At 39.2% G+C, this 28,000-nt stretch overlaps 1 protein-coding gene and 1 non-coding gene across 4 annotated transcripts; one reads left to right on the top strand and one right to left on the bottom strand.

Moving 5' to 3' along the window:
• NFU1 (NFU1 iron-sulfur cluster scaffold) lies at window positions 1-27,522 on the bottom strand. 3 transcript variants are annotated; one of them, XM_059659569.1, is made up of 8 exons: window positions 27,404-27,522; window positions 23,546-23,646; window positions 19,517-19,652; window positions 16,013-16,079; window positions 10,180-10,306; window positions 5,277-5,337; window positions 1,728-1,902; window positions 1-191 (listed from the first exon to the last, which is right to left on the bottom strand). In XM_059659569.1, exons 1-8 carry the CDS (start codon window positions 27,466-27,468, stop codon window positions 147-149), a joined length of 777 nt encoding a protein of 258 aa, XP_059515552.1. In that variant the 5' UTR covers window positions 27,469-27,522; the 3' UTR covers window positions 1-146. The 3 variants fall into 3 exon arrangements, with proteins under 3 accessions (XP_059515552.1, XP_059515553.1, XP_059515554.1); XM_059659570.1 differs by having other exon boundaries at window positions 10,192-10,306; XM_059659571.1 differs by lacking the exons at window positions 19,517-19,652; window positions 27,404-27,522 and adding an exon at window positions 14,282-14,306 and having other exon boundaries at window positions 10,192-10,306.
• On the top strand, window positions 8,197-8,301 carry LOC132213987 (U6 spliceosomal RNA). The gene has a single exon (XR_009448099.1). It is a non-coding gene; the product is annotated as a U6 spliceosomal RNA (small nuclear RNA).
• Window positions 27,523-28,000: the final 478 nt, after the last annotated feature.

The raw sequence follows: 28,000 nt of genomic DNA, 5'->3' as shown, positions 1-28,000 counted from the left end.
TCAAGTAAACATGCACTATTTATATATCATTCTCTGAAGAAAGGGCATATTTTATTAATCTACAGTTCCTTAGCAGTTAATAATAAAAGCAAGGTATACAGTATCAATAAGTCCGATTGCTGGGCCCCAAAAAAACTCAAAATATTTTAAGGTGAATTTGTTTCTTTTTCATTTGATTCATCTTCCATAACCTAGAACCAAAAAAAAGAAAGAGAATTTAAGAAAATAATTAGAAATTGCTATTTTATTGTTTTTAACATTACTTTCTTACCTGAAATAGTCTATTCTATAATAATGCAAGTCAATAAAAATAAATCTATCAACAGCCCCAAAGCACAAGGTGTGCATAGTAACCTGGTATCCTAACAACATAGAAGCAAACTGAATATTAGCAAATTAGTTAAAAGCTCTGGTCTCCTTGTCCCAAAAGAGGCAATAGCAGAGTCTCAGCTGGTCAGAGAAGACCATAAAGATTAATTGGTATTTCCTAGTCATAAGACTAATGTAATTGATTACCCCCCTCCCTAACAAAACAGCATCTTATTTATTTAAATATATTCTGGGGTTCTATACCAAACTGTAAAAATATACATTAGAAAAATGAATTCTGAGCCCTGGCCGGGTAGCTTAATTGGTTAGTGTCGCCCAGATATGCCAAGGTTTCCAGTTCGATCCCCCATCAGGGCACATGCAAGAATCAACCAATGAATACATAAATAAGCGGAAGCTTTCGCTGGTTTGGCTCAGTGGATAAAGCATCAGCCTGCGGACTAAAGGGTCCCAGGTTGGATTCTGGCTAAGGGCACATGCCTGGGTTGCAGGCTCGATTCCCCGCAGTGGGGGGCTTGCAAGAGGCAGCCAATCAATGATTCTCTCTCATCATTGATGTTTCTATCGCTCTCCCTTCCTCTCTGAAATCAATAAAAAATATATATTAAAAAAATATGTGGAACAATAAATTGATGTTTTTCTCTATCTCTTCCTTCCTCTCCCTCTCTAAAAATCAATCAAAAAAATTTTTAAAGAAATATGAATCCCCCCCAAAAAAAGTAAGTAAACAAAATATATTGGCAACTATTTTATCTTACTCAGATAAAAATTCATTTATAACCTTAGAAAAATGTTAAGACTTTCATTTCTAGTAAGTTAATAAAACTAATGAATACTTGAAGAAAAAAATAAAATTAATGTCTTTTCATGAGTTAATATATTACTCAAATAATAAAGAACAACTCCTTTGGTAAGGAAGAGAGTTATATAAACTGAAGAATTTTTTTTCTCTTCACCACACCTACTACAATTAAATGCCAATTCAAGTTTACAATCTGACAGCCAATTCATCACCCCACCCTGGACAAGTAAACAAAAATGTTCCTTTGTCCACAGTGTCAACTAATGTAATTTCTAAAAGGGATATGGCCAAAAAAAGGAAAAGGCACATGGCAGAAAATTGAACAAAATGTTTGTTTGTTTTTAAATCTATTAATATACCGTACTATTAGGAGATTAAATGAAGTAATATTTGTAAAAATGCCTGGCACACAGTAGGTATTCATAACACTAAAGTTAATTCTAAATTAAAGAGTCATAAAGTCTGATAAAGATTATAACACTAAGATCCAGCCCTTAAAGAAAATGTCAGGTCATGAATTTCTTTTCTTCTCAAATGTTTATTTTAAATCTATTTGATATTTTAATATTAAAACCATCGCATAATATTGGCATACCTGTTCTACGCCTTCTACTTCTGGAATATAAAACTGCAGCATGTTCTGAATTCCATTTTTCAGAGTAATGATTGAACTAGGGCAGCTGGTACAAGAACCTTGGAGTTTCAGCTGTACGATACCATCTTCAAAGCCCTTATATATTACATCTCCTCCATCTTCCTGCACAGTTGGCCTGTGGTCACAGTATATTTGTGATATTTAAGAGAATAGAAATTTTCATCAAAAAAATTTAATATAACTAAGAGCTTAGATTTTGTATTGGTATATTTACAAAGTCAGAGTTACTTTTACAATAGAGAAATGAGGCTAGTCTCATTTATAATTTTAATTTTGTCACTTTCATATAAATATATGCTCTACTTTTTGTATTTAGTCTTGCTTATTAATTTTTTTTCAGCATTTAAAATTTCAAATTTCCTAATAATTATAGTAATTACCTAAGATATACTCAATTTCTTTTGGGTGAATACAGAGAATTTGACACATGCTAGCTTTCTTTTTCAGGTAAACTTTTCATTGAAATATAACATTAATAAAAAAATTGTAGAAATCATGTACAATCAATTCAATTAATTTTCTCAAATAAATAAACATATCCTTGGGTGAAAAGGATATGCATATGTTCAGATTTAGCAGAAAATGCTAAATAGTTTTCCAGAGTTATATAAACTTATATTCCCACCAATGGTATAAGAGAGTTCCTGTTGCTCTACATCCTCAATAGCAATTGGTGTTGTCAATCTTAATTATCTTAACCATTCTAGTGGATGTGCAGTGATAGTTCATTGTGGCTTTAATTAGAATATTCACAATGACTAATGAGGTTGAGCACTTTCTTGTGTCTACTGGCCATTCGGCTACTATAGTTTTTGAGTAGCTGCTCCAGTGCTTTCATGAAGAGACTGCTTCAGTCTCTGAATATTTGTTTTCTTAACAAATTGTAAGAGTTTTATAATATAGTCTGTCATATCCTATCTAATAAAAGAGAAACATGGTAATTAGCGTACATCGTTACCCTTCCCATTGGCTAATCAGGGTGATATGCAAATTAACTGCCAGCCAAGATGGTGGCCAACAGCCAGGCAGCTTGAAACTAACATGAGGCTTGCTTGCTTTAGTGAAGGAGGAAACCAACGTTCCCCGGCCTCTGAGCTTGCAGTTTGAAACATTGTTATAAATATAGAAGTTAAACAAAACCCCAGAAACCTGCTTTCAGCCTGCCGGGATCTCAGAGCTGGAGTTGATACAGAGTTTCGAGTATAGAACCCAAACAAACCAGATACCTGCTTTCAGCAGCAGAGGCCTCAGACCTGGAGCCAGAGCTAAAGCTGGCCCAGAATAAAAAAGAAAAAAAAGAAAAAAAGGAGCAGTTGGGAGCTTTAGTCACCCGCCAGCCTGAAAACAGCCCTCAGCCCCTCACCCAGACTGGCCAGGCACCCCAGTGGGGACCCCCACCCTGAAGGGTGTGTGACCAGCTGCAAACAGGCATCATCCCCTCACCCAGGCTGGCCAGGCACCCCAGTGGGGACCCCTACCCTGATCCAGGACACCCTTCAGGGCAAACCAGCAGGCCCCCACCTGTGCACCAGGCCTCTATCCTATATAGTAAAAGGGTAATATGCCTCCCAGCACTGGGATCAGCGTGACAGGGGCAGCGCCCAAACGCCCTGATCACCCTGCAGCTCTGTGTGTGACAGGGGGCAGCGCCACAACCTCCCTATCCGCCCTGCTCTGTTCGTGACAGGGGAAGGCGCCCCAACCCCCTGATCAGCCCTGCTCTGTGCCTGATAGGGGGGAGCTCCCCAACCTCCTGATCGGCCTTGCTCTGTGTGTGACAGGGTGCGGCGCCCCAACCCCCCCCCCCCAATGGGCCTTGCTCCGTGTATGACAGGGTACAGCCATAACCTCCCCATCGGCCCTGCTCTGAGTGTGAGAGTGGCGGCGCCCCAACCCCCTGATCCGCCCTGCTCTGTGCATGACAGGGGGGAGCTCCCCAACCCCGATGGGCCCTGCTCTGTGCATGACAGGGGGTGGCGCCGCAACCTCCCCATCGACCCTGCCTTGAGTGTGACAGGGGGCGGTACCCCAACCCCCCAATCGGCCCTACCCTGAGCGTGACTGAGGGTGGCATTGCAACCCCCCCGATCCGCCCTGCTCTGTGCATGACAGGGGGCGGCGCCCCAACTCCCCAGTTGGCCCTACTCTGAGGCCGACCAGGGGCTGCACCTAGGGATTGGGCCTGCCCTCTGCCGCCCGGGAGCAGGCCTAAGCCAGCAGGTCGTTATCTCCCGAGGGGTCCCAGAATGCGAGAGGGCACAGGCCGGGCTGAGGGACCTGCTCTCCCCCCCGAGTGCACAAATTTTTGTGCACCAGGCCTCTAGTATGTATTATAAATACCTTCTACTCTGTGCTTTGCTTTTCACTGTAAATGGCATCTTTTGATGAAGAGAGTCATAATTCTACTGTAGTCTAATTAATGTTTTTTTCCATGATTTTTCTTGTATCCTGTCAAAAAAACTATTTTTGAAAAAACTCAAAAGTGAGGCAGATACGAATTCTATTTTAAATTTCCTTTGTGATTTCTTTCTTGACCATGGTCTACCTCTGGTTTGCCCCCATTTCAACAGTATAGTCCTATAGGGAACCCAACTAAGAGTCTGGATGTTTCTTGAGGCCCCAACCCTCCTTGACTGGTCCTAAACTCCAATTTTTGTTACTCCCAGAACCGTACAACTGTCAAAACTCTGTTTAGTGTTCCAGCTGCTTTTGGTTTGACCTCTTGGTCTCTTCTCTTACACAGCTAAGAATAAGCACGTGCCATGTGGAGAGAACCTCTGAGTGTTAGGCTTACTTTTTCTGGACTTCTCTCTAGGATCTTGGCCCTTTAAGTCAAAGCTTTATTGACCCAGAATTTTAATTGTTGTCTTCCATTTCAACAAATTTGCTAAAAGCTATATGGTTTTCTGATTCTTAGCAGCTGCCCCAAGCCAGTTTCTCTAGCCTCACACCAAGAATCAGCAAATGCCCAGAGGGAGCCTCGATGTGCTTTCTTCCCTACCAGATCTTGTTTGCTTTGTTAGCTATTTAATGTCTTCACACACAATTTTTTTTTAAATTGTATCTTACCTAGCTTTTCTGGGACTTAACACCAGGGCCATTGGCCTGCTACAAGCAAAAAATCAGAGCAGGAAGTTCTCTACTTATTTAATTTTATTCTTTATGGATAATAGCCTAAAATACAAGTAATCCTCTCCTCACAATCTTCCCAAACACTATTAAACTAATTTTTTTTCTCAGAAATTTGGTATTATAACATCAAACCTAAATGGTAACTGTGAAAGATAAAGTACTTTACTGATTATGTTTAGATAGTTTTAAAATTTGGAGTGAATATAGACAACTATCATGGTAACCTTCTGTGGTTTACATTAACTTATACTTCTTTTAAAACTCTAATATAATCTCACAGACAACCAAACGTAAATTGCTATAATGAAAATTGGCTCTGCAGTATATATGATCTCAAGTAGAAAGATAAGCACATACCGTATTCTTGTATCTAATAGTTCTTTAATCATTGCCACAACTTCATCATCTTCTTCAGATCCTAGAAACAATTACAAATAAAACATATTAACAGTAGACATTTCATAACAGGCAAATACAAGTACTATTAAAATAGGATAATTTTAACCTAATAATTTTAATATTTCATCTATATAATAAAAGCCTAAGCGACCGTTATGGTGGAAGGACCAGAACAACTGGTTGCTATGATGCACACTGACCACCAGGGGGCAGACGCTTAACGCAGGAGCTGCCCCCTGATGGTCAATGCGCCCCCACAGGGGAAGAGCTGCTCAGCCAGAAGCCAGGCTCACGGCTGGTGAGCGCAGCGGCGATGGTGGGAGCCTCTCCTGCCTCCATGGCAGCACTAAGGAGCAGCAACCCAAGCGGTAAGGAGCAGTGCGCAGACGGGCGTTATGGAGCAAGGGGTCCCGGACTGCAAGAGGGCCAGCTTAGGACCGCGGGAAGTGGGCCTAAGCCAGCAGCTGGACATCCCCCAAGGGCTCCCAGACTATGAGCGGGTGCAGGCCAGGCTGAGGGACCCCTCCCTCCCAGTGCACAAATTTTGTACACTAGGCCTCTAGTTAAAAAAATAAAAGCACAGGACATGTAGCTTGGTACGGTGATAAAGTGATTTGAGGGAAATGAAAAGATCATTCTTCAATTCTCTGAAGAAAAATTAAAGAGTACTGATCAATTCAATATCTGACAATAAAGTGAGTATGCCAAAATAACTTAACCTACTAATGACAGTAGGGTTTCAGTTTTTTGGTCAATACATTTGTAAACTTTCCTCATTCTCAAGGATTGAAAAGTGAAAGAAAAAAAGAGATTGTTTGGATACTGATGGAAACTTTGAGACAAAAAGGCACACCTACTTTCTCAGTTAAGTTACATTTTCAATTTCTTAATTTTGTGGTTTTCAAAATGAGGATCATACTAAATATAGATGTAAGCCTTATGCTAATTTCCAAAATGTTCTCCAAGTCTAAGCAAAAAGTTGTTTCTATATTTTGTTTCATTTTTGTTTTTCTCTTACTTTGTAAGATTATATACTGATTTTCACCAATGCCTTTTTATTGGTTTTAAATATTTTTGAGAAATTTATTTACCATCAGGAAAACTAAAAATGTAGACAATTCAAATTACACTATAACAAACCCTAGAGTTCTAGCAACAACATAGGCAACAACTATCAATATTAGATATTAACTTTGAATCTTTTTTAAAAAAATAAAAATAAAATTCTCTTACATCAGCAAACCTAAGTTCCGTTCCCCACTGTCACTTCCATAGGCAACCACTATCATGAGTTTAGTGAACACCCTTCTAATATATGTTTACATTTCCACGTGTATATTTACACAGATTAAATTCCACAATACATACTGTTCTGTACCTTGCCTTTCTCTATTTAATATATCTTAAAGGTACATCATGTACCATATCATCATGTACAGATTTCTCAATTTTAAAAATAGATACATAAAAATTTTTGTATTAATTTGTCTTTAGTTTCTTATTTCAGTTGTTTCTAGTTCACTGCTATTTCTAACAATCCTGCAGCATACATGCTTGTGTAAAGTATTTATCAGTTTACTTTTTAAAGTATATTTGTAAAATAAATTACTAGTGATAGGATATTTGGGTCAACAGGTTTATGTATTTTTAAAATTTGGTAGACATAATCAAATGGCTCTCAAAATATCATATCAACTTTATGTATATACCCATCAAAAACACAACTAACTGGCCTGGCCGGTGTGGCTCAGTGGTTGTTGACCCAGGAACCAAGAGGTCACCAGTGAGATTCCAGGTCAGGGCACATGCCCACGTTTTGGGCTCGATCCCCAGTAGGAGACATGCCGGAGGCAGCCGATCAATGTTTCTCTTTCATCATTGGGTTTCTCTCCCTCCTTCTCCCTTCCTATCTGAAATCAATGAAAATATATTTTAAAAAAACACAAATAACTGTTTCGTGCATAAATGGCATATATGTGTGTGTAAATAAATATACCCTCCACTTTTCCTTTATCACTTAATATTTCCTTTTATATCTTTTTATATTGATATCTTCCAATCTAGTTCATTTCTTTTAACTACTGAGATAATATGTTTTTTAAATATGTTTTTATTGATTAGAGAAATAGAGAGAGGAAGGGAAAGGGATATAGACAGAATCATTGATTAGCTGCCTCCTGCACGCCCCCTACTGGGGATCGAGTCCAAAACTTGGTATGTGCCCTGACCTGGAATCTAACCAGTGACCTCTTGGTTCCTGGATCAATGCTCAACCTCTGAGCCACACTGGCTGGGCACTGCTGATATATTTTTTAAATATTTCAAAGAACATGCTTCTACATGCTGTCTTGTGTACATTTATAAGACTCATTTAGGGTATATACCTAGAAAATGTAACTGTACCATCTAAAGGCATTATGCAAATGTTTGTGTGTATATACACATACACACATAACAATATCTTTATGATACTGGAGAAAGGAAAATCTTCATCAACAACAAATATAATACTTGAGCTAATACTTGAGCTCCATGTGCAATTCCTCTTCTAAGTCCTTTACACAAAATAACTTATTTACAACAAAATACAAAAAGCACAAACACATAAAGGAAAAGATGAATATATGTGACTACATTAAAAAGAAAAACTGCCACTAGGCCAGTGTGGCTCAGTATTTGAGTGTCAACTTATGAACCAAGAGGTCATGGTTCGATTCCTGATCAGGGCATATGCCTGAGTTGTGGGCTCGATCCCCAGTGTGGGGCATACAGGAGGCAGCCAATCAATGGTTCTCTATCATCACTGATGTTTCTATCTCTTTCTCCCTCTTCTTTCCTCTCTGAAATCAATAAAAATATATTTTAAAAAAGAAAAACTGTTTGCTTTGGCAACACAAAAACTAAAATTGGATTGATAAAGAGAAGATTAGCATGGCCCATGAGCAAAGACAACACACAGATTCATGAAACATTCCATATTTTCTTTAAAAATTTCTGAATGACAAAAGCTATTCTAAACACAGAGAAAAAATAAGGTGTGGTTATGGAGATTGTATCTGCTAGAAAAAAAAACTAACAAAAAATTGACATTTAAAAACCTGGTAAAATTGATACAAAAAAGATATAATTCAATTTTTAAAAAATAGGCAAAGATTATGAACAGGAAATATATTGAGAAGGAAAATAATGACCAGTCAATGTATGAAAACCTTCAGGCTCAGTATCATAATACCAAGGAAATGCAATTAAAACAAGACACCATTTTACACTTAAATACTGGTTAAAAAAATGTGAGACACTAAGTGATAATAAAGATATAAGAAAGTGCCGAAACCGGTTTGGCTCAGTGGATAGAGCGTCGGCCTGCGGACTGAAAGGTCCCAGGTTCGATTCCGGTCAAGGGCATGTACCTGGGTTGCGGGCATATCCCCAGTAGGAGATGTGCAGGAGGCAGCTGATCGATGTTTCTCTCTCATCGATGTTTCTAACTCTCTATCTCTCTCCCTTCCTCTCTGTAAAAAAACCAATAAAATATATTAAAAAAAAAAAAAAGATATAAGAAAGTAAATTCTTACACATTGCTGATTTGTATGTACATTATAACAATTTATAATACAGCAATTCTACTTCTAGGAATATACGCTATGCTCTGGCCGGTGTGCTCCGTGGTTAGAGCATTGCCCCCACACCAAAGAGTTGTGGGTTCCATTCCTGATCAAAGGCATGTACCTGGGTTGCAGGTTTGCTGCCCACCTGCACTGGTTGGGACACATGCGGGAGACAACCAATCTCTCTCTCTCTCTCTCTCTCTCTCTCTCTCTCTCTCTCTCTCTCTCTTTCTCCTCCCTCTCTTCCTCTTCCACTCTATCTGAAATCAATGGGGGGGGAAAAAAGGAATATATGCTACAGAAACTCTCCACATATGCACAAAGAGACAGTACAAAGATGCCCACTGCAATATTTGTAATAAAAATTGCACAAATAATTCACTTGAACATAAGAAACAAAATAATTAACTGTAGTTTATTCATATAATTATCCAGCACTTAAACTAAATAGAACTACATTTTTTCAAAATGGATGTATTTCAAAATGTTATACTCAGTGAAAAAGAGGAAAGTTGCATATAGCACAAGTTATTTAAAGTTGAAAAACAAAAACCAATGTTATATATTCCCTGCAGAGACTTGTATTTGCAATGTTTTAAAACAAAGCGAGTTTAGCCCTACCTGGTTTGGCTCTGTGGACAGAGTGTTTGGCTCTGCAGACTGAAAGGTCCCAGATTTGATTCTGATCAAGAACAAATGCCGGGTTGGGGGCTCGATCCCCAATAGGGGGTGTGCAGGAGGCAGCGATCGATGATTCTCTCTTATCATCGATGTTTCCCTCTCTCTCCCTTCCTCTCTTAAATCAATAAAAATGGATTTGGGGGGAATAATTTTAAAACAAACAGAGTTTACAAACATCTCTGGAAGCAGAAAGGGAAAAGGGATGGGGGTTGTAGGGCTTTGGCTGTGTCTTTAATATTTTATTAAAATATGGGTTTAAAGCAATTATAGCCAAAAATTAACATTTGTTAAATCTGGGAGGAGGCAAATTGGTAAGCTTTATACTATTTTCTGTATGTTTGAAAATTTTTATAATTGAAAAATTTACTTTTGTGTAACAGATTCAATTTATTTACAGATTTTCAAAAACGATGGGCAAAAGTAGTATATATGAAGTTTTATTTCCTCGGAATTGGTTCTAGAGCTAAATATAGTACAATGATAAAAATCTGTACATCCATGATTTCTGAAATCAAAACAAATAAGAATGTAGAAAAGCTTTTTTTTTAAAAAAAAAGATAAATATTAATTACCCAACGTATCACCTGCTTCTCCTGAAGATGTTTCCTCAGTGACTAAGGGTAAGCCAGATGCAAAGAAATCCATGATTGTTGCATAAATATCTGGTTTCAGTAAATTCCAGTCTAACTCTTCACTTTCCTGTAAATATTTAAAGAAAAATGCTAAAATTTCTACCCAAGGGCATAGACAAATATAAAACAAGACTTCGTATCTTTTAAGCATCTTTATTTATATATATATCCTGTACTATGCAACAGTACTCACTTCTGGAGAATACATGTCAGGTCCAGTTCTTAAAGAATATGGCTCATGCCCTAACCGGTTTGGCTCAGTGGATAAAGAATATGGCTGAGCCTAACTGGTGTGGCTCAGTGGATAGAGCGTCGGCCTAAGGACTGAAGGGTCCCAGGTTCGATTCCGGTCAAGGACATGTACCTTGGTTGCGGGCACATCCCCAGTAGGAGGTGTGCAGGAGGCAGCTGATCGATGTTTCTCTCCCATTGATGTTTCTAACTCTCTATCCCTTTCCCTTCCTCTCTGTAAAAAAATCAATTAAAAAAAAAAAGAATATGGCTTATAATGACTTTCAGAAGATACAATCTACACTAATAAAAGAGAAAAATGGTAATTGGCATACGACGATACCCTTTTCATTGGCTAATCAGGGCTATATGCAAATTAACTGCCAACTAAGATTGGCAGTTAACTGCCAACAAGATGGCGGTTAATTTGCATATGTAGGCACAATGCAGGGAGGCGAAAGGGAAAGCAGGAAGAAGCCCCCTGCCACTGACAGTGATCGGAAACCCAGGGGGGAGCTAAGAAATGGGGGGCAGGGCAAAGGCGGCCCTGGGGCTACCTTTGCCCTGCCCCCGAGCCATGATCGGAGAATCAGGCGCCTTTTCCACCCTGGCCAGTGATAGCAGGAAGTAGGGGTGGAGCCAGCGATGGGAGCTGGGCACGGTCAAAGCTGGCAGTCCCAGGAGCTAGGGGCCCCTTGCCTGGGCCTAAAGCGGAGCCCACGATCGTGGGGCCGCTGCAGCTGTGGGTCCCCACTGCCCGGGCAAGACGCCTAGGCCAGAGGCATCAGGCCTGGGCTGGGGGCAGAACCAGTCATGGGGGGAAATGAGGGTCCCCTGCCCAGGCCTGACGCCTCTGTCAGAGGCGTCAGGCCTGGGCAAGGGGCCGATCCTGTGATTGGAGGGTGATGGGGGTCAACGCCTGAGGGTTCCCAGTATGTGAGAGGGGGCAGGCTGGGCTGAGGGACACTCCCCCCCGCCCCACACCCAGTGCACAAATTTCGTGCACCGGGCCCCTAGTCCTAGAATATTTCTCATTCATGCATTCATTCATCAAACTTACACTAAGTGTGCTGTACGTATATCATACCCTATATAGGGGATATCAAAATGATAAGTATTTTTTCATGATGTAAAGACAGTTAAAATACTGAATAAGGACTATGTTAATGAGGATAAAGAGGCCCTGGCTGGCGCTGGACAGTGTTGTTCAGTGGTTAAAGCATTGGCCCGCACACTGAAGGGTCTCGAGTTCAATTCCCGGTCAAAGGCACGTACCTGGGTTGCAGGTTCCATCCCCAGCCCCAGTAGGGGTGTGTGTGGGAGGCAACCAATCAATGTTTCTCTCCCCCTCCCTCCCAACCTCCCTTCCACTGTCTCTAAAAATGGAAAAAATATCCTCAGGTGATGATTAACAAAAAATACAAGAATGGTCAGTTAGAGTGTTGTCCCAATATGTCAAGGTTGCAGGTTCAATCCCCAGTCAAGGCAGATATAAGAATCAACCAATGAATGCATAAACAAGTGGAAAAAATCAATGCCTGTCTTTCTCTCTTCCCCTTCCTCTCTTTCTCTCTAAAAATCAGTCAATAAATATTTTTTAAAATTTTAAGATTTTTTAAAGGGCTGAATTAAAAAAAAAATCAACTAACGAATGCATAAATAAGTGGAACAACACAATGTATTTCTCTCTTTCCCTCTCGCTCTAAAAAAAATCAATAATTAAACTTAAAATATATATAAAGAGGATAAAGAAATATCCCATTCTTTTAAATAGGATATAATTGTTTGATCAAATACATGATATCTGACAACTATTAAAAAATTCAATTTACATATATTACTTAAGAGTATTGACAAAATCCAATGACACAACTGTAGAACCAAAACTTCTAACATGTCTTATCCATGGTTACTGGGCTAGAAGACTTGTGAACTGTCAACAAGACCAGTATCCTCGCCCTAACCAGTTTGGCTCAGTGGATAGAGCATCAGCCTGCGGACTCAAGGGTCCCAGGTTCGATTCTGGTCAAGGGCATGTACCTTGGTTGCAGGCACATCCCCAGTAGGGAGTGTGCAAGAGGCAGCTGATTGATATTTCTCTCTCATCAATATTTCTAACTCTCTATCCCTCTCCCTTCCTCTCTGTAAAAAAATCAATCATATACAAAAAAAGAGACCAGTATCCTCAAGAAAGAATCAATAACTATTTCCCCCCCAAATCTGACCGACTAGTTGATTCCATTAAAAAAAAAAAAAAAGGTATAATTCTTAAATACCTAAATAGTACTAATGTCTAAAAAGAGAAAGGCAGGATATATTGTTTTAGGTTTGTCTGTTTTTTAATATTTTTATTGATTTCAGAGAAGAAGGGAGAGGGAGAGAGAAAAACATCAATGATGAGAAAGAATCATTGATTGGATGCCTCCTGCATGCCCCCTACTGGGGATTAAGGCCACAACCCAGGCATGTGCCCTGACTGGGAATTAAACCATGACCTCCTGGTTCATAGGTCGACGCTCAACCACTGAGCCTTGCTGGCTGGGCTATTGTTTTAGTTTTTTTTTTGTTTTTTTTTTAATATATTTTATTGATTTTTTACAGAGAGGGAGGGAGAGAGATAGAGAGTTAGAAACATCGATGAGAGAGAAACATCGATCAGCTGCCTCCTACACATCTCCTACCGGGGATGTGCCCGCAACCCAGGTACATGCCCTTGACGGGAATCGAACCTGGGACCTTTCAGTCCGCAGGCCGACGCTCTATCCACTGAGCCAAACCGGTTTTGGCTTGTTTTAGTTTTTTAAAGGAGAGCTCTTTAGTCTGACCAGGTACCTCAATTGGTTGAATGTCATCCTGTACACCAAAATGGTTGCGGATTCAATTCCCGGTCAAGGCACATATCTAGATTTCGGGTTCAATCTCCAGTCGGGGTGTGTATAGGAGGCAACCAATCAATGTTTCTCTCACACATTGATGTTCCTCTCTCTCTCTCTCTCTAAATCAATTTAAAAATACACACACACACACACACACACACACACACACACACACACACACCCCTACCTCCTCAGGTGAGGATTTAAAAATAATTTTTTAAAAAGAAAAGGAAATAGTTTTTCTAGAAGGAAAAACTATTAGATGAAGTCTACTCAGACTCTCAGGAAACTGTTGGCTAGGGTCTATGCTTAAAGACTACAAAAAATTGAGGCTACATGCATAAGAATGATACTTTAATAGATTAAGAACCAATTTAAAGGCAGTACTCAGAGCGGAGATAAATGGGCACTGCTATGGATACAAAAGCAAAACTAGTGACATGCTTTAGTGATTGGGAATGGGAAGTAGTTAGAGGTAACGTTCTAAAAAATTATTTGGAAGATGGACCAAAGGGCTACCTCAGATCTTCAGTAAACATTGGGTTCTACTGAGTAAGGAAATCTTGGTAACAAAAAGAAAAATTTCCTCAAGTTGATGAGACAAAAAGGCAGCATATAAGCTGAAAATACACTTACACATTTAGAAAAAAATGATAAATGATGCATAAAGAAGCCTCAGAATTATCAATTACAGATCAAAAGGGAAACAGGAAATCACTAAAGATGTCAGGTAAATGGAATAGTCCATAATGAGGAAGGTCAACTGAAAGAAAACAAATGCAGTCTGCTATTCTACCTATTAAACATCAATGTGTGCCCTCATTTGGAATACTATTTATTAGCTGTCATGTCATTAAGATAAACTAGTTGAGCTGAAGAAATTTCAAAAAGGGTAACTAAATTATGAAGGGAAAGGGAAATAAAAGATGACTTACCAAAATCAAATCAAGAATAAAAACCCTGTAAGATATAATCACATGTTTTTATCTAAAAAAATTTTATATAGCATAGACTATATGTTAAAGAACTAAATAAAAGTGGCTTAAAATAAATATATAATTTCCTGCTTGTAAAATAAAGACTAGTTGCAAGAATTAAACCAGATAATATATGTAAAGCATTCATGCCATAGCCCACATGTTAGAGATATTAAATAAATGTTGGTCCTTTTTTCTCCCTCAAAAAATATCAAAGAAAGAAAACTGAATAACAAGGATAGGCCAGTGTCTCTAAACTGAAAAGACTAGGGATTAGTTAACACAGATTTGCTCACTATGATCCTACATTTGTGGGAAGCCACTTGAAGGCTGAAAATTCAATTTAGACACTGTTTTCTTCTAGAAAAATGTATTTGAGTGTACTAGATGCCAGGCATTGTTCTAGGTGATCTTTTTCTCTTTTTGTTTGTTTGTTTTTGATGTTGTTCTAGGGGTCTTTAAAAGATGGACAATTTTTATCTTTACAGAGTTTATATTCTAGTGCAGGAAAGACAGGGAATAAAAATAAAAAAAATATGATTAAGATAAGCACGATGAAGAAAATGAACAAGGGCCCAGCTGGTGTGGCTCAATGATTTCACGGGGACCTATGAATCAGGAGGTCACAGTTGGATTCCTGGTCAGGGCACATACCCGGGTTGCGGGCTTGTTCCCCAGTAGGGATGTGCAGGAGGCAGCCAATCAATGATTCTCTCTCATCATTGATGTATCTATCTTTCTCTGCCTTTCCCTTCCTCTCTAAAATCAAATATATATATATATTTTTTTTTTTGAAGAAAAATAAAATGAACAGGGCAATGAGCTCCTGGGAGAAGTGACACTTTTACAAATATGGTCAAGACACTTTTACAAATATGGTCAAGAAAGGACTTTCTGAGAAACAGCTACAAAAGAATACTGGACTAGATCTAACATGTTAGTGGACTAACCCAATATGTCCACTTTTTGGTACATGAAGAAGTCAGAGTAATCCTTTAAAATTGCTTAAGAGGAGCTGAAAGAATACTTTTTATTTTTATGGAAATTATACAAATGATTAAATTTGGTGTATACATATCAACTGATTTAAAAGGATACATAGTTCAAATTTAAATAGTTCATATCTCATTAACCTAGTAGACTTAAATATGAAACAGCCTTTTCTAGAAGATGCCATGTTAGCTGTTGCAATGGGTAACATAAGAACTTAGAGTCCACTGCTTTTATGTATGAAACTCTGAAGGGTTACTGCAGGACAGTAGAATGGGTCAGATGCCATGATGTAAGTGCCCGCTTTGAAAGGAGATATATATATTCAATCATTCTGTTGGTCAAATATATATTTTGTGTGATTATTTATTTCCTTCTCTTTTTACTCTATCAATTTAAATAAAAATTAGTAAAAATAATACTTGGAAGCCTAAATTCTAGACTTGCCAAGGTTAAGTCTTGGCCCTGCTGTAGGCTACCTATACAATCTTGAAGCTCAAATTTTTCCCTTTTAAAAAATGAGGGATCTGGAAATTATATTAAATAATTAACTTAAGAAATGTGAGAAGTAAACTTAACTTGAGGTTTTTTTCGGTAACGGTATGTATAAAATACATTAAGAATGGAAATTCTGGACAGCATTTGACTCAGGAAAACTAAAAGTGCTTCACATCTTATTTTATATCCCCCTATGTTTACCTTTGTGACAGTGATGAAATCTGGTCCAAAGAAGACACTTTTTACTCCTTCAATCCTAAATAATTGCCTGTGAAAAAAATAAGAGATAATAAAATGTTTAATTATGAAAAGTTTACACATAAACAAAAGTACAGAGAAAAAGAAAAGAACTTCCATGTACCCATCATCAGTTTCAAGTCATGGCCAATCTTGTTTTATCATCTTCCCCTACAATCAAGCAATCCCACAATAAAAATATTAAACATTTTTATTACTGCAAAAGATCCCTCATTTCCCTTTGCATTCAGCCCTCTTGCTTTACCTCCATGTTCTATTAACTTTTGTTTTATGAAAATAACTTTTTACTTTTGCTTTAAAAAATGTTTCCAGCTTCGCTGAAATATAACTGACATAAAACATTGTGTAAGTTGAAGGTGCACAACGTGATGACTTGATATACATATATACTGTGAAATGATTACCACAATAAGGTTAGTTAGCACATCTGTCACCCTGGTAACTATTGGTCTTTATGCCACTACTGCTTTGTCTTTGCTAGAGTTTCATATTAATGAAACCATACAGTCTTTGAGTTTGGCTTCTTTCACTTATCATAATGCTTTTGAGAGTCATCCTTGTTTTTTTGTATCAATAGTTCATTCTACTTCAGTGATGGCGAACCTTTTGAGCTTGGCATGTCAGCATTTTGAAAAACCCTAACTTAACTCTGGTGCCGTGTCACATATAGAAATTTTTTGATATTTGCAACCATAGTAAAACAAAGACTTATATTTTTGATATTTATTTTATATATTTAAATGCCATTTAACAAAGAAAAATCAACCAAAAAAAAAATGAGTTCACGTGTCACCTCTGACACGCGTGTCATAGGTTCGCCATCACTGTTCTACTTTATGTTGAGTAGTATTACATTACTAGTATTTGGGCATTTATAATCTGTCTACTCATTCCACAGTTGATGGACATTTCAGATTTTTGGGGATGAGGTTATTACAGATAATGCTACTATATAGATTTATGTACAAGCCTTTGTGAGGCATATGTTTTGTTTTTTTGTTTTTAGACATATAATAATCATATTGCACTTACTGTCCTGAAACTTGCTTTCTTCACTTAACAGTATGTCTTAGAGGTCATTCTGTGATGGTAAATATGGGTCCCTCTCATCCTTTTTAATATGTGAAGACTATGGATGAACAATGTTTATCTAATTCTTCCTACTGATGAATATTTTGGTTGTTGCTAACTTATTCCCCCACCAATAAGGCTACAATGAACCTCCTTGCACACACCCTGTGTACATATGCAGGTATTCTCTAGAGCAGTGGTTCTCAACCCTCCTAATGCCGCGACCCTTTAATACAGTTCCTCATGTTGTGGTGACCCCCAACCATAAAATTATTTTTGCTGCTACTTCATAACTGAAATTTGCTACTGTTACGAATCGTAATGTAAATATCTGATATGCAGGATGTATTTTCATTGTTACAAATTGAACATAATTAAAGCATAGTGATTAATCACAAAACCAATATATAATTATATATGTGTTTTCCAATGGTCTCAGGCGACCCCTGTGAAAGGGTCATTCGACCCCCAAAGGGTTCGCAACCCACAGGTTGAGAACCGCTGCTCTAGAGAGTATTTTTCAAGCCCACCAGCAGGTTGTGAAATCAATTATGTAGTGACGAAAATTTTATCTAATAAAACAGAACAGAATAAAACAAAAAGAAGAAACAAAATATAAGAATGCATCACACATCGAAAGGGCAAAAATGTCCCATCAAACACTTGTTTCATACAAACATACACATATATGTGTACATATACATATATATTCTGTGTGTCTATGTTCACATATATATGGATACCTGTATATCTATATATGTGTATGTGATATGTGTATTGAGTCATAACATAAAACATTTCTTATTGTGGTTTGAATCAAAAATTATAAAAAACAAATGCTCTAAAGTATATTCTGACAAGCAGCATGTTTAGGTCAAAGAGATATGTATTTTTATTAATTAGAGATTTTAAAAACCATTCTTGAGATAAGCATATTTCTGACCCCCCTAAATGAGATTTAAAAAAAAGGGTATATATGGAGAAAATTATTTAAGTGATATTTTCCAAATATCCTCGGTAATCAGTATCAGGCACATCTTACTAAAAATGTCAATTGATACTCTTATTATAATTTCTTTAGCTATCAGCTAAAAAGAGTTACATTCCAATGATTTTTAGTGTTTATGCTTTATCTTCTGATATATACTTAACTTGTCTCTACTTAGTGAATTTAAAAACTGTCTCAACTGAGTAGTTTGGTTTTTTAATTGATTTAAGGAGAGGAAGGGAGAAAAAAAGAGAAACATCGATGTGTTGCCTCCTGGGGATCGAACCTACAACCTGGTATATGCCTCCTGGGAAATCAAAGACGACACTCCAACCTAGTGAGCCACGCCAGCCAGGACTTAACTGAATAGTTTTGTTTTGTTTTTAAATCATCCCATATCTGATAACTATTATAATTTATAGTTGTGAGTGGAATATTTTATAAGTGACTCCATTTGAGACATCTAGAAATTCAGCTATCCTTAAGAATTAAATAAGTAAGCTTTAATTCCTTATTAAAAACAGTTTTAAAGATTTAGAATGGAGCCCTGGTCCATGTGGCTCAGTTGGTTGAGCTTCGACCTATGAACCAGGGGGTCACAGTTCGATTCCCAGTCAGGTCACATGCCTGGGTTGCAGGATCAATCCCCAGTAGGGGGCATGCAGCCGATCGATAATTCTCTCTCATCATTGATGTTTCTATCTCTTTCTCCCTCTCCCTTCCTCTCTGAAATCAATAAAATATATTTTAAAAAATAAAGATTTAGAATAGAAATTAACCATATTATCATTTTGATGGATTATTTTTCTTAAGATATAAATTTTTATATCGTCACTAGAGGCCCGGTGCACAAAATTTGTGCACTGGGGTGGGGCGGGCAGGGGGGGGGTGGGGAAGAGGTCCCTTAGCCCAGATTGCAAGAGGGCGCAGGCCAGGCCGAGGGACCCCAGCGGTGCACAATCGGGGCCGGGGAGGGACTCGGGAGGGCTCCAGGACATGTCCAGCCCATCTCACTCAGTCCCAATCGGCCAGACCCCAGCAGCAAGCTAACCTACCAGTCAGAGCATCTGGCCCCTGGTGGTCAATGCACGTCATAGTGAGCTTTAGCATATCATTAGCATATTATGCTTTGATTGGTCCAGACAACCAGACAGTTAGCATGTTAGGCTTTTATTATATAGTTTGATACAGATCTCTCAATACATCACTTTTCAGGAGAAGACTTTCCTAATATCAATTCTTAGTTTTTTACCCCTTATATGAAAAGGAAATATCCTCTGAACAAAATGCAGTGCACATAAAAATGCAATAGCTAAATAAAGCTGCCTTAACCGCAAAGTCAGTTAATTATGTTTCTTGGTAAAAGCAAGTGAAAACTAGTAATATACCTAGCCAGAGGGGAGCGAAATGCTGTAGCTGGTGTGGGGAAATCCATGGTCCTTGTCTCAAGAACTGGTTTTCCAGGAATAAACTTTAAACTGTTGGGATTTGGGGTATCTTGTGTTTGAATAAACATGTGTCTCACTAAAAGAGAAAAAAAAGAAGAAATAATGTTAATCTGGAAAATAAAGTAGTTAACAATTTATGGACTATGAAATGCTCATTTTCAGAGACCCAAAGAAGTAAGAAAAGTCAGTAAAAAGAAAATAAGACTTTACTGTCCAAACTGACAGAATAATAATTTTTAAAGACAAGAAGGCAATTTACCAATATATTTAGGATAACTGCATTGAATTTTGTATTAATTTTGATTATTTAGATAGTTTTACTACTCAACAGATTCTAGTAATATCCTATACTTAAGTAGAAAGGTATATATATATTATAATTCAGGAATCATATATGTATTCTGTTTGGTGACTTAATACCAATGGCTATCATAATCATAAATCATCATCACTGTGATATTAATACAGTAAAATGTTACATTCTCTTCTTCCAAAGTACTACCAGCCTTTTAAAGACAAAAATTTATAATAATAACTACTATTTATTGTGTGCTTAGTAGTTACATGCCAGGGACTGAGTTGAGTGCTTTTTTTAAAAAAACCTGATTTTTAGAGAGAGCAAGAGGAGATGGAGAGAGAGAAAAACATCAATGTGAGAGTGAAACATCAGTTGGCTACCTCCTGCACACCCATTACCAGGGCATGTGCCCTGACCAGGAATTGAACCAGCAACCTTTCAGTGCCTGGAACGATGCCCAAATGAGCCAAACCGGCCAGGACGGGTCCAGTGCTTTAAATGTAATTAAGCCTTTAACAACCATTGAAGAAGATACTATTATTCCCATTTTACAAATGAAGAAACTGAGGCTTACAGATAAGTAACGTGTTACAAAGAGTTAAGTAACTGACCAAAAAGTGGTATAGAATTAGTGACACTATAAATTATCATGTAAGTGGGAATCTATGTGACTTACTTTTTGGAATACTTAAAAATTATCTTTTCAGCCCTGGCAGACTGTGCAGTGGTTAGAACATCAGCTCGAGGACCAACAGGTCTGATTCCTGTTCAAGGGCACCTATGTGGGTTGCAGGTTTGATCCCCAGGCCCAGTCAGGGTTAGTGTGGGAGGCAACCAATCAATGCATTTCTCTCACATCGATCTTTCTCTCTCTCCCTCCCTCCCTTTACACACTCAATAAAAATTAATGGAAAAAAATATCCTCAGGTGAAGATTAACAACAACAACAAAAATATTGTTGTTATAGGTTCTTTTCTTTCTTCTAGGGCCATGATTAGATTGAGAATGAGTTCATTAAAGCAATAAAGAACAAAATCTTTAATTCCCTACCTTGTTAATATAACAACAGCTTGTAAGACAAAAAGATAGATAGATAGTACTGGGGTTTTAACAGTTTTAAAACTACTGAACAGGCCTTTACTATTTATTATGAAAAAACACCTTCTGACCAAAAAACACCAATTCTCATCTTAGAGCAGTATACTGAAATAGGTTAATTCACTAGGTTATTAACATGTGCTGGGCCCTGGCCAGGTTGATTGGTGGGTTGGAACATCATTGCACCAAGGTTGTGGGTTCAATACAAACCCAGTGAGAGCCTGGATACGTGAAACAATGAATCAATGTCTATCTCTGTCTCTTTCTCCCTTTCCTCCCTCTTTCTAAAATCAATAAATTAAAAAACAAAATAAACAAAAACATGTGCTAGGCATGATGCTAAGCATTCCACATGAATTATATCACTTACTCCTCACATTCTGCCAAGGAAGTAGTGTTTATCCTATTTTATAAATGAGGAAACTAAAGCTCAATGTCACTCAGCTATTTAAAGTGATAAAACTGCCAATTTTCCAGCACTGACTTGCTTAACCATTGTGCATACTGCCACTCCATACTTATCAATGCCAAGCATAATAGGAAAATATATATATAATCAATCTTCCTATAATCCTCATACCACACATCCTAGAAAAGATAGGAAAATATAAAAAAAGCAAGTTTTATTTTAAATTAGAGGTTAAATCTGGCAAAACATATGGTTGTTATGAAAGTGCTTTTCTTACAAGATTCTAACTTGACAGCTGAAGAACTGTTTTTGCACCTTGTCGTACAGTTCCAGCTAACTGATGTTGAGTCATTTCCTTGGTGAAGTAGAAATTAAAACTAAAACTCCATACATTTCACTTATTTAAGTCACTGTCCTATAAAATATCAGCTGGTGACTTGGTGACCAGACAAATCCTACAGAAGAGAAAAATTCTGAATGATATCCTCAATGTTCAAGTGCTTGGTTTAAAATATTTATACCTCTAACCAATAAATGCCTCTGAAAATCTGTGTTACAAGGAAACAATTTTTCAGATGGAACATTAAAAAAAGGACTTCCTGCAAATATAAAGATAACAAGGTTCTTCTAACTGTGGTTCTGACCAATCATTTCTTGCGACCTTTCTTAATAATTTATTGGTAGCCAAAAGCTCCACACACATTAGGCACTCTTCCAATATTTGCAGAATTAAATCTGGCTTTTACTCTACTCAACCCATTTATGTAAAACTATATATACAGGAAGAAAAATGTTTAGAAATACTTGAAGGTAAGAACCATAAGTATAAAAAAATTCGTTGAGAGCAAAATCTGAGGTAGAAAAGAATATATGACATCACTATGTAAATTTTCTTTTGACAATGAACAAAGCTATTTCAAAAAAGTGATTTGACTGGATATTAACAATCATTCCAATTATGGTCTAAATTGGGTTTAATTAAAAAATGATTCCCAGGTCCATCATCCAGAAAGTTGCCCCTGAAAGTGTCATAAGGGTTACACCAGGATAGAAAGACTGATCTAAAATAATTGTTCCTATTATGCTTGGCACTGATAGGTAAATAGCTAGGCATAAGTTCCTCCAAAACAACACATTAATGGTGCTTAAAGTCAGTATAAAAGACTAAAATCAGCAGCTCTCCAATTTAGAAATCCTAGGTGACCACATAATTCAGTCCCACAAAAATTTAAAGTCCAATTAAGTATCTTAATATGTTGAGATACTCAATATTTATACCTAAATTATTCTGTGATTCAAGAAGAGAGGCAAGGTACTCCTGGTCTTGCTCCAGTACACAGGGGAGATGTGGTCTGTAACCTAATCCAGCTCATGCCATTAGCCAGTCAGTCACCTTCCAGAGTATGGCTACAGGAGGTGTTCAAGGCAGTGAAGGAAATGGAGATGAGCCAGGAGCTGAATCCACTATTACAGCTCCATAAGCACATACAGATAGGTATTTTACACACACATATCCGCCCTTTCCTCCCAAGTTTCCATAGCCACACAATAGCTCCTCCCAATATGACACGACAGTGGTCATATTTAAATAATTTTCAAATCCTATCCTCATACCTATTTCCAATATTAAAGAAAATAAAAGCATATAATAGCAATCAGATTGTCAAAAAAAACCAAACCCACTTATTTTGACCAGAAAAAAAAGAAAAAATACATTCAAAATACTACGTTCTATGGTGTGGATGAAAGCTAGAGATTTACTGGCTTTAGAGGTATTCTTATAAAAATAAGAATGGTAAGAACTTAAAATACCAATGATTCTTTGAAACACAAATTCATCTGTAACTTCTTTTTACCGTATTTTCATCTCAGAAATTATTTATTAAGCAACTCCTATGTTTCAGAGGATGTGTTATACAAGATACTGAAATTTCATAGCTCTATTGGACACTGTGCTCAGGATTCTTGAAATGTAATACCAATGATATGTGTAATCAAATAATTACAGCAAAGCGTGATGTTATGATAGGGAAAAAGCTATATTCTTTTATAGGCATCTGAAGATAAAATTTACAAATTCTCACCTTTTATGACCTACAAAATTTCATCCAAGCACTTTCATTAGCTCTGAAACACAATTGCTCTGAAAGAGGTGAAATTTTACCTGTGTTACATAAGGCTGCAGATAGTGGGACAAGTGGTCTTTGTACAAACTGATGCAGAGGCTGTTTCTTAATGGTGTATGGATTCATCATGTCATATAACCTACATTTAAAAACAAATAAAAATGACATTTTAAGAATCTTTAAGTTGTTTCTACTTCTCATACATAAAAAACTATAATAAAAAAACCAAAAAAGCCAAGTTTTCATTTTTCTATCTACAACATTACTTCCACTTCCTCAGGAAAGAATAGCTACAATTTAAAAACAAGAGCTCAAGAGGAAATTTATATCCTTGATAACCGAGTGCACACAGGATAGTGCAGAATCTGTTGTTAGAAACAAATATATCTACACTGGTGATTCATAACCTCAAGTTCCAGACTCGTAATTAAGTTATAAGTGAAGGAGGCAAAGAACTACAAACTGTTTTTCCCCTTATTTTACAATTTTTTTAGATGAGGTAATAGACTCACATGGTTCCAAATTTAAAAGGAAAAAAGAAAATACAGTGAAAAGTCCTCCTTCTTTTCTGTTTCTACCACATTTCCCTAGAAAGAGATAACCTATACTATACAGTTTGAAAGGTATTTCAATACTTCAAAAAGTCTAGCAGAAAGTATAAACTGCTAAAGAAGCCAACAGCTTTGACTGGAAGCATATTAGTCCTGTAACTTTGACTATTACATTACAATAGAGGAAGTGTTCATTAGCTATTTTTGCATGCCTTTGACAAATTAAAAACAAGGAGAGATCTGGCCGGTGTTCTCCGTGGTTAGAGCATCAGCCTGCTCACCAGAGGTCACAGGTTCCATTCAGGTCAAGGGTGTACCTGGGATGCAGGTCTAATCCCCAGTAGAGAGACAACCACTTGATGTGTCCTGTCACATTGATGTTTCTCTCTCTCCTGTCCTGCCCCCCTCCCTTTCCACTCTCTCTAGAAATCAATGGAAAAAATATCCTTACTCCTCCTCTAAGGATTAAAAAAAATAATCAAATAAAAACAAGGAGAAAGGGGAAAAACATTATTACTGGAAAAGAAATAAAAGGAGACTTTAGTAGTGAAAATTTTAGAAATCTGATGCAAGTTTTTGAAATGTAGTTTACTGTAAAACATTACAATTTTCATTTCACAGGAATCACTGAGGAATTTTAAGCATATATATGATCACTTTTTGTTTTTAACATCTGATTACTTTTTATGTATATTTTTTATTGTTGATAGTATTCCACGGCTCCTATTTACCGCCCTTTACCCTGTCCTCCTGGCTCCTACCCACCCTATTGCTGATGTCCATGGGCTATGTATATAAGGAATAAGTTCTTTGATTTATCTCTTCCAGTCATCCCAACCCTACATCAAGGTATGTCAGTCCGTTCCATTCCTCCATGCTTCAGGTCTTATTTTACTGGTCAATTCATTTTGTTCATTAGATTCCACAAATAAGTGAAATCATGTGATATTTGTCTTTCTCAAATTGGCTTCACTTAGCATAAACATCTGATTATTTTCACTTGCAAACTCATTCATGGGAAGGACTGTCTTCATTTCTGTCCCTGGAACAGCTAGCATCACGGCCTCAGTTCTTCAACCCTAAAATGAATTTAATATTCACAGCTATCTTATAAAGACCGGGGCAAAGAAGGATCCAAATAATCCATGTAATGTGCTTTAAAACAGTGCCACTAGGCCAGGGGTGGGCAAACTTTTTGATTCAAGGGCCACAATGGGTTCTTAAACTGGACCGGAGGGCCGGAACAAAAGCATGAATGGAGTGTTTGTGTGAACTAATATAAATTCAAAGTAAACATCATTACATAAAAGGGTACAGTCTTTTTTTTTTTTAGTTTTATTCATTTCAAAGGGGCAGGATCCGGCCTGTGGGCCGTACTTTGCCCATGGCTGCACTAGGCCATATTGTTAGTGTTCAATAAATGTTAGCTACCACTATTATTATGTAACTAGAGGCCTGGTGCACAAAAATTTGTGCAAGAGTAGGCCTTCCTTCCCCTGCCGGCTTCCCTCCAGCACCCAAGACCCGGGCTTCCCTCCTCCGGCTGCCGGCAGGCACCCGGGACCCAGGCTGTCTTCCCTCCAGCCCCGGCTTTGTCAGGAAGGATGTCTGGTCTAATTAGCATATTACCCTTTTATATATATACTAGGGGCCCGGTGCACGAAATTCGTGCACTGGGTGTGTGGGGGGGAGTGTCCCTCAGCCCAGCCTGCCCCCTCTCACATACTGGGAGCCCTCAGGCGTTGACCCCCATCACCCTCCAATCGCAGGATCGGCCCCTTGCCCAGGCCTGACGCCTCTGGCCTAGGCGTCCGGCCCGGGCAGCGGGGACCCGCAGCTGCAGCGGCCCCACGATCGTGGGCTTCGCTTTAGGCCCAGGCAAGGGACCCCTAGCTCCCGGGACTGCCAGCTTCGACCGTGCCCAGCTCCCATCGCTGGCTCCACCCCTAGTTCCTGCTATCACTGGCCAGAGCAGAAAAGGCACCTGATTCTCCAATCATGGCCTGCCCCCCAGCTCTTAGCTCCCCCCTGGGTTTCCGATCACTGTCAGTGGCAGGGGGCTGCTTCCTGCTTTCCCTTTTGCCTCCCTGCATTGTGCCTACATATGCAAATTAACCGCCATCTTGTTGGCAGTTAATTTGCATATAGCCCTGATTAGCCAATGAAAAGGGTAGCTCGTACGCCAATTACCATTTTTCTCTTTTATTAGTGTTGATATAGATAGATAGATAGATAGATAGATAGGAATGACTCAAATATAAGAGAGATCGGTAACTAACAAAAAGTCCTTCTACAAACTCAATTCTTTTTTTAGAAATGCATTTAAGCTTCAAGAGCATCCTTACCACTAAAACTCCTTAAAATGAGATCAAATCCCATTGGGTCCTTTTCTCCCTTTGTTCCAGAAGCGAAATTGGGGTGCACCTACTTAACTCCTCCGTGCCTCTCACCTAACCCATGTTGGCAGATTATCACTGGCGAGGCAGGGCCGGGGGAGACAAGGGCCCGTGGTGGGTGTAAGCGATGGGGGGAATGCGGGGGTCTGGGTTCTGAGTGCCACCACTTGGATGCTGTGCGACCTCAGACGGGTTACCCCCTTTCTGGGCCTCACCGGGAAAATGGAGCAATGAGAGGAGGTATTATTTTACGACATTCTGACTTTTCATGTTTAAAAGCCAAAGGAGGGCCGCAGGCGTGGCTCAGTGGCTGAGCAGGGACCTAGGAACCAGGAGGTCCAGGCTCCATGCCGGCAGGGCACCTGCCCACAGGGCTGCATCCCCGGGGAGGGGCGAGCAACAGGCAGCCCATCAATGATTCTCTCTCATCATTGACGTTCCTCTGTCGCCTTCTCCCTTCCTCTCTGAAATCAAAAACATACTTAAGAAATAAACATAAATAAAAGGCAAAGGATGGCATGCACGTGGTGAAATGCTAGAGGGGCCACACGATTTAAAAATAGCTGTGGGGCGGCAGGGGTCCATGGTGGGGGGAACATACGTAATACTTTCAACAATAAAGATTAAAAAATAAATAAATATAAAAATAACTCTTGCGTTGGGTCTCTACAGCCAGACTCTGCAAACCTCCCCTCCGCAGGGACTCAGGCACGAGGTCCCAAGCCTGGGGCCAGGCAGCGCAGAGCCCACCCCAACTGGGGGATGGGAGCTGCCGCCGGGAGGGACGCCCATCTCCAGGGCTCAACCCCAATGCGGCGACGGGGGCGGCCCAAAGGCTCGGTCGGAGGCACCTGTCACCACTCCGTCCGAGGGAGTGGGCAGCGCCGTTACCGCTCTGCTGGCTAAACCCAGAGGCATCCCTACCCGGAGCTCGGGATTTGTCACCTACCGCCTGCGCAACCCGGCGGCACGGGCCGCAGCTCCCCAGCCCAGCAGGGCCGCCGCCGCCGCCATCTTACTCCGAGTGCGCAGGCGTGGGACAGGCCTCCCCTTTCGGCCGCCGCACAAGCCCCGCGCAGGCGCAGTCCGGCCGTGAGCCGGGCAGGCTCCGTGGAGAGCGCACTCTACCGGTCGTAGGCGGAGCTGCTGCGGATGAGCCGGGCGGGCTTGCGCCTGGCTGTTTGCTACCATTGCCTACCTCACTGCCTAAGCCTGGACGGACAGGGAGCGGGGGAGCCGGGAAGAAATCCCTAAGTAAGTCTCGCTTTTCTTACTCGCTGGGTCCTGCTCTTGCACCGACTGGTCCTGCGGTTGGAATGGTGTTCCCGACCCCTGCCCCATTGCCATTTGTGGGATCCTGCTTGCCTCCAGACCCAGCTCAGTGACTGCCTTAAAGACTCCCTGGAGCATCATCTCCACAACATCTGTGTTGCTGCACCGCAAGGATCTTCTGTTTTTACCTTTCCTGTCTCTCTCCCTTCAGTGATGTTCCTTGGGCTTCGCTGGCACCACAACTGCCAATTTTCCCTACTACTTTTCTGGTTTC

Source organism: Myotis daubentonii, chromosome 12 (assembly GCF_963259705.1).
Source record: "Myotis daubentonii chromosome 12, mMyoDau2.1, whole genome shotgun sequence".
In the NCBI taxonomy this organism is placed as follows: domain Eukaryota; kingdom Metazoa; phylum Chordata; class Mammalia; order Chiroptera; family Vespertilionidae; genus Myotis; species Myotis daubentonii.
This window is presented reverse-complemented; position numbering and strand designations above follow the sequence as displayed.